The sequence below is a fragment of the Carlito syrichta genome, unplaced genomic scaffold, assembly GCF_000164805.1.
Source record: "Carlito syrichta isolate Samal-C Ts95f unplaced genomic scaffold, Tarsius_syrichta-2.0.1 Scaffold170277, whole genome shotgun sequence".
Lineage (NCBI taxonomy): Eukaryota > Metazoa > Chordata > Mammalia > Primates > Tarsiidae > Carlito > Carlito syrichta.
The window spans coordinates 116578-132358 of record NW_007114373.1 but is presented as its reverse complement, the minus strand read 5'-3'; the positions used below and the strand labels follow the sequence as shown (position 1 = coordinate 132358).

Below are 15781 nucleotides of genomic sequence, written 5' to 3'. Positions count from 1 at the left end.
CGCAGTGTCTCCGCGGCCCGCTCCCCTCCCCTCGCGCTGCCCGTCTCGGTGGCCGGGACGCACCCGCGTCCCCGCAGGGCCCGCTGTCCCGCGGTGGCGTCGCCTCCACGCGTCCGATCCGCAGTTGGCTTGTGCCAGACCCCGACGCGGCAGCTGCGCGACCTCGCCCCGCGGAGGCCGGGGTTCTCTGCGTGAGCAGGACTGGGCCAGGGCGACAGCGGAGCTGAGGATGCCGCCTCGGAACCGCCGGGGGACGCGAACCATGGAGCCGTCCCGCTCCTCCCAGGCAGCCGAGTGCGCTATCCTCCAGCGGCCCAGAGCGTCGCCGGAAGTGCCCGCGCTGCGGGGGCGGGGCCAGTGGCGCTTCGGGCGTGCTGCTTGGGTGGCAGGTGAGTGTCGGTGGGCGGACGGGACAGGCCGAGGAGCTGTCCCCGGGGATGTGTGGCCGCGAGTGGAGTCCAGCTGCCCTGGACAAGGCGTCTTCGCTGGCTTCAGTTGTCCGCGCGTCGGTTCCGGAGGGCGCGGCCGGCAGCGAGCGGGGCCCGCACTGCGACCAGTGGTCGCCTGGCAGCCCTCAACTCAGCCCGTCCTGGCCTTTACTTCCGTCCAGAGGAAGGGGAAGTAACCCTATAGGTAAATCTCTGCAGATAGCCGCGACTTCATGGCCAGGTAGCCTTCTGGGAGGGAGATCGCATCCGCCGTACTTTCTAAGGCCGTTGTAAGTTGTCAAATTACCCGCCAGCCAAGTACCCTTACCAGCCGTGTGCAAGAGTGCGTTTACCATAGTTCTTGGTTGTAAGAATCTTTTAAAAATCTACTTTCAGAGTAAAAAAGAGGCACTTGAAATTACTACCTTTCAGCCGGGCTCGGTGGCTCAGCCTGTAATCCCGCGCCTTTGGGAGGCTGAGGTGAGTGGATTGCCTGAACCCGCGGGTTCGAGACCCGCCTGGGCAGCGAGACCTCATCTCTACAATAAATCAAAAAAAATCAGCCGGGCGTGGTAGCACAGGCCTGTGATTCTGGCTACTTGGAAGGCTGAGGCGAAAGGATCGCCGGAGCCCAGCAGGTTGAGGCTGCGGTGGCCGGGAGAGACCACTGCACTCCAGTCTGGGCGACAGAGTGAGACTCCAACTCAAAAAAAAAAAAAAAAAATTACTACCTTTCTTTCTTTCTTTTTTTAAGTCATGGTCTCACTATATCACCTTGGCTAGAGTGCAGTGGCACCATCATAGCTCGCTGCAGGCTCAACCACCTGGGCTCAGGTGAGCCTTCCACTTCAGCCTCCTAAATAGCTGGGACTACAGGCATGTGCCACCACCCCCAGCTAATTTTTTTTTTTTTTTAGAGATGAGGTCCTGCCCCATTGCCTAGGCTGGTCTTGAACTTCTGAGCTCAAACAATCTTCCCACTTCAGCCTCCCAGAGAGACAGGATTACAGGTGTAAGCCACCACATCCAGACTTAAATTGCTTTTTTTTTTTTTTTTTTTTTAAGAAACAGGGCCTTGCTCTGTTCCCTAGGCTGGCCTCAAACTCATGGTTCAAGCAATCCTCCTGCCTCAGCCTTCAAATAGCTTACATTACATTTCTTAACTGCAAATGAAGTGGGACTTAAAGCATCTATTGCCTGCTTGTTTTCATACTGTCTCATTAATATGTAGTGGTCTTTATCAAGTAAGAACCTGAATCTTTATATTGCACATAAAAGAATATTTCCCTTTTAAAATATTTGTTTTTTACATCAAATCTTCTTATGTAGTTAAATCTGTCAGGCGTTACCTTTGATGTCATGCTTAGAAAATTCATTGCTCAATCCAAAATTGCACCACTCAAATAATTTGTTCTTAATTTTTTTATGTCTTTATATTCAAATCCTTATAATTATCCAGAAAATTTTAAAGCCTCTGGGAATTTCTCTAGACATCTGAGGACTGGTTGGAGGTGCTGAGCATGCTCAGGCAGCTAGCAGCTATGGCCATGACTACATGTACTCTGCATCTGTCCAGGGTTCAGGGGGTCAGCAGAACCTGAACCAGACTCCCCAGGGCATCCCACAGAACAGCAGCTTCTGGGGATGTCTGTTGAGTCAGCACTTTCTTGATTGCTGGTGACAGGTGGGCCCAACTAGGTGAGGCAGTGCCCTCAGGACTACCCAGGACCTCTTTTGACTCTCTCTTCTCTGAAGGTGTTCTGATCTCATTGTCCCCTCACCCCTCCTTATCTCGCCCTCATTGTCTTTTTTCCCCCTTTTTCTTGTAGGTAAGCAGAAATTGTTCCCACTGCTGGTGTTCTGCAAAGTGGAGTGAGGAGGAGAGGCCCCCAGGCCTGGGTCTTCAGATGCTAGGAGAGACGTAATGGAGACCCCCACAGGTGAGGGGACAGGTTGAAACTGCTGAGCATGCTCAGTGTGGAACTAGAAAGGAAGCCAGAGCAGGTAGTTAGCAGCTGTGGCTACACATACCCATGCTCTGTGTCTGCCCAGGGTCCAGGGGCCAGTGGTGCCTGAACCAGAGCCTCCAGCTATGAGAGGACACGTCTGTAATGAGGCCCAGAGGCATTGGGGCAAGATCCTCCTGGGGTTAGGGAGATGGAGACAGCTCCTCCCAAGTCCATCTGCCCAGCTGCTAAGGGAATATGGTGGGCTCAGGTAGCACTGCTCTGCCACAGCCTCTCCTCTGTCACCACCCTCTGTACCTTCTACTTGCTGGTCCACCTCTTTCTGCTCCATTCCTGGTGCCTCTGTCAGGTGCTCTCCTAGCTATACACTGTGCCTCTTGCTCTCTTTCTCTGGTTTCCCACCTGCTAGCCTGGAGATTTCTGAGGATGAGTATATTAATATCTGACTTTGTTTGTCCAGTGCCCAGTAGTGTCAGCTGGCATACCCTCAGAGGAGATGACCAGGAAGAGTTTAATGAGAGAGAGTCCTGGCAGCCTCCCATCCTTTGTGTGTTTGCCCTTGCAGGCTCCCTGTATTCTGAAAGGTTTAAGGCCACATTTGAGGGTCATCAAAGCTGAGGACTCATACTTATTATTATTGTGCTGTTATTACATTAGTATATAACTGGCCCTAACAATAATGCCATCTTCTCTTACCAAAGAAATGTGCACTTTTTGAAGTATTTTCACACTCATGCTCTATCTGATGATTCTTGTTCAGCAGTGGGAGACTGTGGCTACCCAGAGCACACATGCACCCCGATACACCTTGACCTGTGTCTCCCATGAGTTCAAAGAAACCCCCATTCCATGCACAGACATATCATCTCTGGAGAATGGGAGGAAACAGCCCACAGGGAGCCATTCTTCAAACCCAGGGCTTCCAGGCCCAGCCTCTCCTTCCTTTCATGTCCAGGTCCAGTCCAGATGGGACTTTTCACAGTCCTGCAACTTTGGGCTGAGTGACAATTTTAGCAGGTGCCAACATACACGGAATGGTGGAGGAAAAGGTTAATCCAAAACAACCCGTTTTGAATACAGGGAAAATAACACATCTCAGTTGCTGGTGCAGAGCCTGTACTGTGTCCTTGGAAGCAGGGTGAGGGAGAGAAATGAATGATAAGCCCATCAGATCTCCTGGGTCTCCATTTGGTGCCTGTCTTTGCCAGTCTTTTTGGTTAGAAAGTCTGGCAGCCCCAGGTTGCCTCTGAGAAGATTTCTGTTAAGGCCTCTCAGCCCGGGCACTATGGCCATTTTGGGATGGATGAGTCTTGTTCAAGGGCCTGTCCTGTGCATTGTGTGTTCATTCTTTGCCTCTGCCCACCTGATGCCAGTAGTGCCCCTCTCCCAGTTCAACAACCCAAAATGTCTCCAAACATTGTCAAAGATGCCCTCAGGATAGAATTGCTCCATGAGAACACGGCTTTATGTTTTGGGCCCCTTGGGGCCATCCTGAGAGTTTGTCACTGGGGAGGAACCTCTGCACAGGGCTGGACAGTGCAGGGGCTGCCTGCTGGAACCTGGGATTCCTGAGGGAAGGAGTCCTCAGGACCAGAAGGCCTGATCCAGTAGAGCTCGAGAGATTGTATGTGGCCCTCCTCTCATTACAGTTTTGACTAACTCTTTTTCTTCATAAACAATATTTTTGAGTCAGTTCTTGAACTTCCAAGTCTGCCAAACTACAAGACCAGGGTTGGAGGCTTCTGTTCTGAGCACCCTCTGGGGCCTCTCCCCACCTTCTGCTGCTCAGTACAATGACCTCGTGCTAGGGCACAGGTGGGAAACATCGATGGCGGGCTGCCTGCTCTGATCTGTCCTGGATGTGCCTCTGCCCTCAGCCCTGCCCACATGAGAGTTTCCACCACATCTGCACAGTTTACGTTTCTGTGAGGGGTACAGTAGAGAATTTAGCTGCTGCAGTTTGTCTGCTGCAGATTGTTGTCTGTAAGTGGAAGAATCTCCCTTAACTTGGTTGATGTACTTGCCTTGACAGTCCTTTTCCCTTTGTTATGCCACTTGTTGTTGAGCTTTTGTCAACCATCCAGCATTCTGATGCCCCAGTGTTTTGCCACCACTTCCCTAAAGTTTTGTGTAAATGGCCACGTGTTCTGTCCCTGTGAGCCAGCAGGACCAAATTTAACTAGCAGCTTCACTGCCAAACAACAAGGACCATTGATGCCCAGACTGGATGGGGCCGCCCCTCAGCCTGGCCTACGCCATGGCCCCTGATGGGCTGCTACCTACAGCTGTTGATACAGCTTCTGTCTGACTAAGGACTCTCTTATATGCACATAACAGAACCCACTCAAAAGTTTGATGGGTTGGGGGAGCCATTAAGGATGCAGTGTTATGTCAGTGAGTCCAAGGTCAGAGAAATAAGCTGGAACCAGGACGTGAGCCTGATACATCTGCTTCCTTTTCATTCTGTTATGCTGCCAACAAGTTTCCTATGCTTTCCAGGCCATCTGGCAGCATAAGGAAGTACCCAGAGTTTGTGCTTTTATCCTTCCTGACTGGGCAGGCTGAAGCTAGAGGCTTAGCCCTATTTCTGAAGTCACAGTGCAGGATTCTAGTTAGCCTTCCGCAGCCCCTCATCCACCCTGTAACCACAGTTGTTAAGAAGGTTGGAGAGGAAAATTGGGTGGGGACTGGATGGCACACTGATATCACTGTCATCACCATGAGTTGTCATCACCATGAGTTGCCAGGGCCATCCTAGACTCACATGCTGCTTTCCATCGTGTAATGGTTTGTTATATCTAAACTTGTCTGACCTCTGCTTTTCTAGCACAGGCCTCGAGTGGCAGCCAGGCCACCAAATGTGCCATCTCAGTTGTAGAGCAAGCAGCTCGGAGCACACGATTGACACCAAAGCAGGAGACTTCAGAGGGAGAGAGCCATGGAGAGGCTGTGCCAGCCCCATTGCGGGACTCTCCCCAGGCACTGGGGTCTCTTGACCTTTGTGAAAATGAGGAAACTGGAAAGAGGTCCAGAGATGCCCCTTGGGGCCCAGTCATTTGTGAGAAAACTGGGAGGCAAAGTGGCCACGAGAATGGTGTGCCCAAGCCAGACGGCTCTCTGAACACAGGTGCTGTGGCAGATCAAAGAGGCCAGTGGAAAGGGCGGCCTTATCAATGCAACACCTGTGACCGGAGCTTCAAGTGCTATTCAGATGTGGCAAAACATCAGAGCATCCATTCTGGAGAGAAACCCTATGAATGCAGTGACTGTGGTAAAGCCTTCATCCACAGCTCACACGTTGTCAGACACCAGCGAATTCACAATGGGGAGAAACCTTATGTTTGTAAAGAGTGTGGGAAAGCCTTTAGCCAGAGCTTCAACCTCATTCGACATCAGAGAATTCACACAGGAGAAAAACCTTACGAATGTACTGAGTGTGGCAAGTCCTTCAGTCAGAGGTCAGATGCAATCAAGCATCAGAGAATTCACACTGGAGAAAGACTATATGGATGTAGTGAATGTGGGAAAACCTTCATTCACAGTTCAAACGTTGTTCGGCACCAGAGAATTCACCATGGGGAGAACCCATATGCGTGTAAGGAATGTGGGAAGGCCTTCAGCCAGAGCTCCAACCTCATCCAGCACCAGAGGGTGCACACTGGGGAGCGGCCCTACGAGTGCCAGGACTGCGGCCGCGCCTTCAGCCGCAGCTCCTTCCTTAGTGAGCACCGCAGGATCCACACTGGGGAGAAGCCCTATGAGTGCAGCGACTGTGGGCGTGCCTTCCGGGCGCTGTCAGGCTTCTTCCGGCACCAGAGGATCCATACAGGGGAAAAGCCTTTCCGCTGCACTGAGTGTGGCAAGGCCTTCCGCCTGAGCTTTCATCTGATCCAGCACCGGCGGGTGCATGGCACCGAGTGAGCCTGTGGTGGGGGACTGTGGAGCAGAAGAAATGGGTGAACAGGATTGCAGGGGTGGGTGCAACACTTACTGGAGTTCGCCCACAGGCAGAGGTTTGTGTACTCATTCCACGTGCAGTAAGGAAAATAATAAAGCTGTCTCAGTGGTTTAAATGCTTGCCTCTGTGAAAGCCTGAGTCTGCCTGTCTGTACCCTTGCTCAGGAGCAATCAGAAGAGAAAGGTCTTAGAAAAGGCAAGTGTTTCAGGTGGGAGTGCAGGTTTTCCCAAAGGAAAGGTGGAAATGTCCAGTCCTAGGCTGGACTGCCTGTTGTTTACAGGTTGCCTCGGGCAGCACCGTGCACCCCCTCCTGAGTGCTCTCGCCTCTCATACACAGTCAACTGCAATGAAGTTCTTTCATTTTCACAGTCTTGGTGGTGGTTTTCCCTGAGGTATAATTTATATACCAGGAAACGCATAGATCTGATGTGTTCAATTATGGGTTTTGACAGACAACCTGTTTTGACCTTTATACCATGCTATCCAGATATACACTATTTTCATTACCCTAGAAAGTTGCCATAGACTAGCTAGGCATGGTGGCTTACGCCTATAATTCCAGCGCTCTGGGAGGCCGATGCAAGAAGATCACTTGAGCCTAGGAGTTCAAGGCTGCAGTGAGCTGTAGATCACACCACTGTACTCTAGCAGTGAGTGAGTACAGAGTGAGACCCTGTCTGCTAAAAAACAATAACAACAAGCCGGGCTCGGTGGCTCAGCCTGTAATCCCGCGCCTTTGGGAGGCTGAGGTGAGTGGATTGCCTGAGCCCATGGGTCGCGACCCGCCTGGGCAGCGAGACCTCATCTCTACAATAAATCAAAAAAATCAGCTGGGCGTGGTGGCGCATGCCTGTAATTCCGGCTACTCGGAAGGCTGAGGCGGAAGGATTGCCGGAGCCCAGCAGGTCGAGGCTGCGGTGGCCGGGAGCGGCCACTGCACTCCAGTCTGGGCGACAGAGTGAGACTCCAACTCAAAAAAAAAAAAAAAAAAAAAAAAAAAAAAAACAACAAGAAAGTTCTCATAGACCCCTTCAAGTCAGTCCCCTCATCCTCAGAGGCAGCCATTGCTATTGTGAATTTCAGTCACTGTAATCCCTTTTGCTTGTTCTAGCACTTTATATAAACAGAATAGACTTTTATGTCTGACTTCTTTCCCTCTGCTAATGTTCTTGAGATTTATTTATGTATCAGATTTTTCATCTTGTTTAGTTCCATCACACTTTTTAAGAGTCAAGAGTCACTTTCTAGCTTGTATCAGAGTTGTATGCTCTGTTTCTCCATCAATGTCTTGAAATCCTTGTAGCCAGAATTATTTCAGCACAGCCCTGGACACAAAGTAGGCAATGCACAAAAGTAAATGAAATATGCAAGGTTGTACGGTGGTCATGTCTCACCAAACAGCCAATATCTCGAGCATACCCTGAGAATGGCCCTATGTTCCTTGGTGAATGTGTGCATTTGGTGTTCTAAGGTATGGACTTCGGGTACAACCAGCTTGGATGTTTATGCCATACCTATGAAGAACATCTGGACCCTGGCCTGTTCCTTGGGATGCTGCACATGCAAGGAACTGAGGCCCTTTGTTTTGAGCTACGTGGAGGTTGCTATGCAGAGGTTGCTATGTGAAAGTGACTATATGACCATGCTTGTCACAAAGGGAAGTGGTTTTTTTCCCTGACAAGCGGCTGCCCCTAGACTCCCTGCATGTAAGTCTCCAATAAACCCTATGTCTCCTCCAGTGTCTCTGGGTCTTTTCTTTGGCCTCTTGAACACTGTTATGTCCTGGTTGGATTTACTAGGGTTCTAGCATGACAGGGGGAGTATCATGAAAGAGGTACAGAAGAAAGACCCTAAGACTTGGCTGGAAGGAGCTGGTCACTTTTTTCCCACCATTTTGGAGTATGCAGCTTGCAAAACTGCTCAGCTCTTGAAGGCAGTACAGGAAAATGAGGTCCAAGGTACTTGTATGAAATTTCAACCTGTGTTTGTTTGGCACCTACTTATCTGGGTGCTGCATCACTATTCTAAGGGAAGCAAGTCCACCATGTCTGTTGTAAACCAAAAATAAAAACAGGTCCCTCAACTGACTCAGCAGATCCCCTCTGGGCCAAGGGAAACCTGAAAAGCTAAATCTCAGCCTATGATGGAAAAGGAGGTCAGTCACCCCTTGTTGACCCCCTCCCTTGTGGAGTCGAGGCACAGCATTAATATCAAAATATTGCAATCATGGCCAGGCATGGTGGCTCAAGCCTGTAATCCCAGTACCTTGGAAGGCCGAGGCAAGAGGACTGCCTGAGCTCAGGGGTTCGAGACCAGCCTGGGGCAACTTGGTGAAATCTCGTCTCTGAAATACATTTTAAAAATAAGCTGGGTGTGGTAGTGCATACCTGTATTTCCAGCTACTTGGAAGGCTGAGGTGGAAGGACTGCCTGAGCCCCTCAGATCAAGGCTGTGGCTGATGTGAGACGTCAACTCAAAAAATTTTATGAGAAGGAACCCAAAGAAACCCCAGAATTATCTTTGGAGGGCAGACCCCTTGTAGTACAATCATAATTTGTTCCCTGGATCAGTAAACCGAAGTTTTTATCTAGAAGTTTGACAAGATTGCATCATGATTTGTGGAAGAAACTGAAAGGTAGTACTTATAGAAACCTAGAAGAAACTTAGCTTATTTAGTCTTTTTGCCTTAGCATAACCAATAGAAAGTGTTCAGACATTCCACTGTAGGACAAGCAGCAGCCTATCCCATCCCCCTGGGCAAATCTCCATCTGATGCAAGACTAGGACAGCCCAACCTTTCAGTTCATGGTTTAGCACAATAATCTCTAGTAAACTTTTAGGTTCCTTGTCAAAGATCACCCTTTGACTGGCCAAAGTCATAAAAGTGATAATACACTACCTTTGGTCAAGGAGTTTGTGAACTGCAAATGTCTAACAAGTCTCTTGCAGGAAAAACCCTTCCAGGCCCAAACTCCCCAAGTTAACCTAATCATCCCTTTGTGACCTACATGACACAGATAAACTCCACCATGGCAGCAATCATGTGTCTAACCCACCCATCTGCTTGCTGTCCATCACCTGACATCAGTACCTGCGTTTGTCTGCCCCTTTGTGATGACGTGGAGCAGACCACCACCCAATCACCTTAATGATCTTCCCCCATCAAGGGGAATGGTTAAAAGGACGCAACCACAAGCAGCCAGCAGCCACTGCCTTGCTAGACTCTGGTATGGCCGTGTGCTCTTTGAGTTATGGCTGTCACCACGCTTCCTGGCTTTGGCCCCCTCCCCCACCTTGGGGAGGTGAATCTTCTCTCTCCCTTCTCTTTCTCTAATTTACTTTTAAATAAACTTTTCTTCCTTTGCCTCTGTGTGTGTTGCAATTCTTTGCATTACTCGGATCTCTGGGTGTCAGCAGGCACCTCTGGCACGCCAGCTCTGGCGGTGTTGTGCCCCTCTCCATCCATCCATCCACCCTCACCCTATCCATACCCTAACAGAAACATCCCAAGCTGTGGCAAACAGGTGTCCCTCCTTATTCACCCAAACTCAATCCAAGCACCTTTATTTTTGTTTCCCCAGATGAAAAATGTCCTCAAAGGGAAACGTTTTGCTAATGTGGAAGAGGTAAAAAAAAAAATATGACAGAAGTACTAAAAGGTATCAAAATTGACAAGTTCAAAAAGTGTTCTGAAAAAGCATCTCAATAGGTGTATTGCATCAAACAGAGAGTACTTTGAAGGTGACCGAAGTTTAAACATGAGTCCCCAGGGGCAGCAGCATCCCAGCGAGTCAGCCATGATGGGAATAAGTTATGCCTAGAGCACCCAGAAGCCACCACATTGGTGTGGAGGCTCAGCCTCTAGGGGGCCAGTGTCCTCTGGCTGACCAGGGGTCTCAAACAGGGAGCTGGGCACTGCCTTGCAGGGATTCTGATGGGATGGATGGGAGGCCCAGGGAGAGCATCCATGTGAGAGACAGCTGTGGAAGCAGCCCTGAGGAGCAAAGTGTTGAGCAGAGGGACAGCTTAGAAATAGGAGATCTGGAAGGATATAGGGTTACGAAACTGAGGCAAAAGGCCATCATAATCACAGTTGAGAGCTATGAAGAGCCTGGGTGAGATGGGAACTGAAAAGCAGCCACTGATTTTAGTGACCAGGCAGCACGTGTGGACCTGCTGAGAGCCCCAGGAGAGGGGTTGGGGAGAGGTAGGGGAAGGGAAACTGAAGTATTTGGTGAGGGGATGAGGCCCCTGGGGGGAGTGGGGAGAGGGTGGGTGAGCAGATGTGGAATCCTCCCCCAAGGGCCCTCAGCCTCAGAGTCCACAAAACATAGCTTCTCTTCTTCCCTTAAGCAGGAATCATGGGTCCTGGCTGGAATGCTAATGGGATATGAGAGTCGAGAATGCTGTACAGGCGGAGGGACAGAGCTTCAAAGGACAGGACAGGTATCAGGGACTTTTTCTATAAAGACACAACAAATGTGCAAAATATTTTATTGTGCAAAATTCCCCAATATTACTTTAACAGTGAAAAAAACACAAAAGAAGTTTCAAGAGAGACACAGTGGTTAAAATTCAAAGTCCTCGCCTGCCATGTCGAGAGCCCAGGCGAACTTCTCCCTCTGCGTCTTGTTGTAGATCTTCTCCACAGGCACCCCAAACCTCTTACACCTGCAGAGAGGACAGTGTCACCACGAACAAGCCAGTTGCTTGCCCACCTTGAAGGCCAGGTGCTCATGAAGAGCACAGGCAGCCTTGGCCTAGCAGAAGATCAGAGCGGCTGTGTGTGGCCCGGACCTGCTTCTCCTGGGCAACCTGACCCCACCCTTGCGGGTGTCAGGGAGGCATCAAAGACCACACCTGCTATGGCCCAAGTGTCCACCAGGTGGGGCACCTCCCACTCTCAGTGGGCAGGCTAAGCACATGGGCATTCCTAGTGATTCCATGTCTCAAGTCACTGCTAGCCCCCATCCCAGCTTCACCCTGTCAGTCCCTCAGGGGAGAGAGCTATGACACAGGATTCAGTATCAGGGGTCCCTGTCACAGAAATTATCTGTGCTGACTACGGGGAAGCACATGGGATGGGGGGAAGAGACACTGGGTGGACTGAGCTAGGGTCTCCTGGAAAATCCAGGCCCTTCCCAAGGCCACACATGGGAACTGTGGACTCAGGCTCACATACCAGGCGATGCTGATCCTGGGGTCCAGGTAGTTGAGCTTGGACGTGCCCAAGGCCACCTGCTTATTTTCCTCCTTGTCTGTGGCCTGTGTGCTCAGCCTGGCCAGCTGCTCCTGAAGCTTCTCTAGCAGCCGCCTCTTCTTCTCCAGGGAACTGGCAAGAGAAGACGAGGACTTAAGACTCTGTGTTGGTCCCCAAGGAGACCTGCACATCTCCCACTGCCCCCCACCCAACCTCATAGATGTAATCCTGTCATCATCATCAGTCATCATGGCAAGAGGTAAGAAAACTAGACAGGATCAAAGGTCAAAGCTGAGCCTTGACTCCTAGCCCAGCTGCCACATCAGACACAGACCAGAAACTGAGCCACTGAAGAGGGCCCTCGGCTGAAAGGTGAAGTGGTCCAGCCAGACCTGACTGGTAAAATCCTTACTACAGTAGACAAAGGCTGAGGCAAAGGACAAGAACAGGCCCCAAAAAACAAATACAAATCCTTTTCAACATTTGAGAAAATGCTCAACCCTTCTTCCTATATTTTTAAAGGAAAGCGAAGTTTAAAAAACAGGCGCTCCTTTCACATTTGTCTTACCTACAGATGCTATGACATCACCAATGCACATGACCTTTAACCCCAACCCTTTTCTAGAAACTTGTGCTACAAATACACCTGAACATGTGTACATGTGGAAATGCTGCCACACAGGGGGAACAGCCCACTGGGCCTAAAGTACAGGGCCCTGGTAAGTGGCTCTCTGTTCCAAAGCTGTAAAAACATGAGTCACATCTTCAGGGGCTGACAGAGAAAATGAAGACACCAAGATGCCAAGGGTTAGGTGGGATGATATATATGTGAAAAAAGGAGGAGGGAAAAGCAGAAGATCAAGCCAGCATGCACATGTAGGGTATTTCTAGAAAATACATAAGAAATCTCACAGCAGTTGCCTCTGGGGAACTAGAGGTCAGGATGGATGACAGCCTTATTTTTCACTGAATACTCTTGGTCTAATTGCTTGATATTTCTCTCTCTCTCTCTCTCTCTCTCTCTCTCTCTCTCTCACACACACACACACACACACACACACACACACAATTAAAAACATACCTCTTCACTTCAGGATGCTTGTCTTAAAGGGTAAAAAAAACTTTACCCTTTAAGAACCACAGCCATAGCAAGCAGGAGTGAAAGAGGGAACATGACTACAAAAAAGGATGATATGGAAATAATATAAATAATCAAACACCAACATATTAGATGACCTATATGAAATGGACATAATTCCTAAAAAGATACAAACTATCAAAACTGACTCAAGAAGAAACAGAACATCTGAACAGAACTAAAACAAGTGATTGAATCAGTAATTAAAAATTCCCAAAGAAAGCTCAGGTCTAGATGGCTTCACTAGTGAATTAATTTAAAGAAGAATTAACCCTAGCCAGGCATGGTGGTACATGCCTATAATCCCAGGTACTTGAGAGGCTGAGGTAGGACAATCACTTGAGCCCAGGAGTTTGAGACCAGTCTGGGCAACACAGTGAGTTTCAAAAAAAAAAAAGATTTAACACCAATTCTTCACAAACTTTCACAAAACATTAGAGATAGGAACACGTCCCAACTTACACCATGAGCAGCATTATTTTGATACCAAAACCAGACAAAGACATCACAAGAAAACTATAGACTAAGAATATCCTTGATAGAGATGCAAAATTCCTCCCCAAAACATTAGCAAAAAGGATGACAATATAACCAGGTAGGATTTATCCCAAAAATGCAAGGATGGTTTAACATCTCAAAATTAAGTTATATAATACATCATATCAATATAAAAAAAGGGACAAGAAATATGATCATCTCAGTTGCAGAAAAGGCATTTAACAAAATCCAACACCCTTCATAATAATAATTTTAAAAATCCTCAACAAACTAGGAATATAGGATTGAACTATGTTAACTTAACAAAGAGCATCTATAAAAAACCTACAACCAATATCACAGTCCATGGTAAAAGAGTGAAAGTTTTGTTCGCCAAGATCAGGAACAAGGCAAGAATGTTCATTCATGATTCTTGTACATAACACTATTGGAGGTTCCTGTCAGGACAACAAAATGAATACAACAGACTAAAAAAAAAAAAAAAAAAAAAAGAAATAAAAAGGCATCCAGATTGGAAAGGAAGCAGTAAAACCATCTCTATTTGCACACAACATGCCCTTGTATATATAAAATTGTAAGGAATCCACTAAAAAACAACTAGCAATAATAAACAAGTTCAGCAGGGTTACCAGATACAAGATAGATAAACATCAACTGTATTTCCATACATTAGTGTAGAAAAAAGAGTTAACACAGCAGAACTGATCATCCTTAGAAAGGGCTTCTTACAAGGTTGACCCTTGGCTGGTGTCTGAAACTGGATTTTGGGAGGGTTTTCACCACCCTAACTAGTAGGAGTAGTTCACTGTGCCTAAGATATCTGTACAAACAATGTGATTTATGCTGAATACTTGCTCTGCTTCTGGGAGTCTGGAATCTTGATAGGTGAAAAGCAGGTGAGTGACTAGCCCCGATAAAGACCCTGGGTGCTGCCAGGCATGGTTCATGCCTATAATCCCAGCACCTTGGGAGTCTGAGGCAGGAGGATCATTTGAGGCCAGAAGTTTGAGACCATCTTGAACAACACATTGAGACCCTGTGTTGGGTTAAAAATTAAAATTTAATTGGGTGTGGTGGCACACACCTATATTTCCCGCTATTTGGGAGGCTGAGCAGGAGGATCACTTGAGCCCTGGAATTTGAGGTTGTAGTGGGCTATGATCAAGCCACTGCACTCCAGCCTAGCCTATAGAGTGAGATCCCAACTCTTAACAAAATTAACATAATATTTTTTAAAATCTTGAGTGCTGAGTCTCTAATGAGCTCTCCTGGTAGACAGCATTTCACGCCTGTTGTCACAGCTTATTGGTGAGATAAATTAAGCATGCACTGTGTGACTCCATATGCTTGAGCCTGATTTTCTTCAAACATTTTCTTTGCTTTACACACTTTTCACTTTGCTGGTTTGATATCTTTTTGCTGCAATAAATCACAGCCATGAGTATGCCCTAGGTCCTTGTGAAACATCAACTTGGAGTGGTCTTGGAGACCCTAACACAGCAAAAGCGGGATTCACTGGAACCCTGGCTCACTGAAACAAGGACAAAATATTATTTGGGAAGAGGAAAGAGGAAGGAATGATGACACACCTGTGATGCCTAGTAGGCTCTGGACTCACCCATGGTGCAAGCAGCAGCAGGGCTGCTGTGTGTGGTGGAGGGTAAAAGTTATCCCTGGAATTGGAAACAACAGAGTTAACCCCAAGAGAGTGGGCTCATCAGACACTGGCTGCTTCTGGCTGCTCAGCTCACGTGTGGGGCAAAAAGTACAGCCTAGGTGACGCCTTGGGTTTCTGTTCTCTTCTGGGCAGGTGGAGAAAGGGCCTACAAATTCCCAACAGTGAGCTTTGGCAGGGCCAAAAAATGTTAAAAGTTTGCATTCCTCTTCCAAGTAGGGAAAGAAGAAGTTAACTCAGTTCCCAGGCCTGCGACACATTTTAAAAGAGGCTTTAGCTGCTGTTGCCATCTTCTCCTTCCCCAGCAGCAGTAATATTAACCCTATAAAGACTAAACACTATTGGGAGTTAAGTAAATTTGCAATGAGAAAAAAGGAGGCTGGCAGCCAGATGTGGTGGCACATGCCTGTCATCCCAGCACTTTGGGAGGCCGAGGTGGGAGGATCGCTTGAGGCCAAAAGTTCGAGATGAGCCTGGATAACAAAGCAAGATTCCATCTTTACAAAAAAAAGGGAAAAATTAGACATGGTGTGCGCCTGTAGTTTCATTTACTCAGGAGGCTGAAGCAGGATCACCTGAGCCCAGGAGTTCAAGGCTGCAGTGAGCCATCATGCCACTGCATTGCAGTCCGGGTGACAGAGTAAGACCCTGTCTCAAAAAAAAAAAGAAAAGAAAAGTAAAACAAAAAAGGGGAACTTTTAAAATGACTGTGGCTGTTACATCTGGATGTGTAGTAAAAAATGAATACAATGTTAAAAGCTTGTAATTTCATAAATGCTACAGGGATCATCCTTATCAGAAAAGCTGCTTGTGAGGAGCAGGCCACAACCTCCTTGCTATTATGGTTGGTGGATGGTTAAATTAAAACCAAGTGACAGAAAGAGAAAACGACTCCATAAATGATGGTGTTTACTGTG

The 15781-nt window shown here is 48.1% G+C and overlaps 2 protein-coding genes across 3 annotated transcripts in view; one reads left to right on the top strand and one right to left on the bottom strand.

The window, feature by feature from the left end:
- The first annotated feature begins 337 nt into the window (after positions 1 to 337).
- Positions 338 to 6485, top strand: ZNF696 (zinc finger protein 696). Its single transcript, XM_008051368.1, has 3 exons — positions 338 to 389; positions 2258 to 2368; positions 5223 to 6485. The coding sequence occupies exons 2-3, from the start codon at positions 2353 to 2355 to the stop codon at positions 6314 to 6316; spliced, it is 1110 nt and encodes a 369-aa protein (XP_008049559.1). The 5' UTR covers positions 338 to 389; positions 2258 to 2352; the 3' UTR covers positions 6317 to 6485.
- Positions 6486 to 10839: 4354 nt separating this feature from the next.
- Positions 10840 to 15781, bottom strand: part of TOP1MT (topoisomerase (DNA) I, mitochondrial) — a 46640-nt gene continuing 41698 nt past the window's right edge. For both annotated transcript variants that reach the window (XM_021709278.1, XM_008051366.2), the window contains exons 13-14: positions 11536 to 11685; positions 10840 to 11024 (exon numbers count right to left, since the gene is read on the bottom strand). In XM_021709278.1, the coding sequence (XP_021564953.1) occupies positions 10922 to 11024; positions 11536 to 11685 (253 nt within the window). In that variant the 3' untranslated portion in view covers positions 10840 to 10921. The remainder of the gene's footprint in view (positions 11025 to 11535; positions 11686 to 15781) is intronic.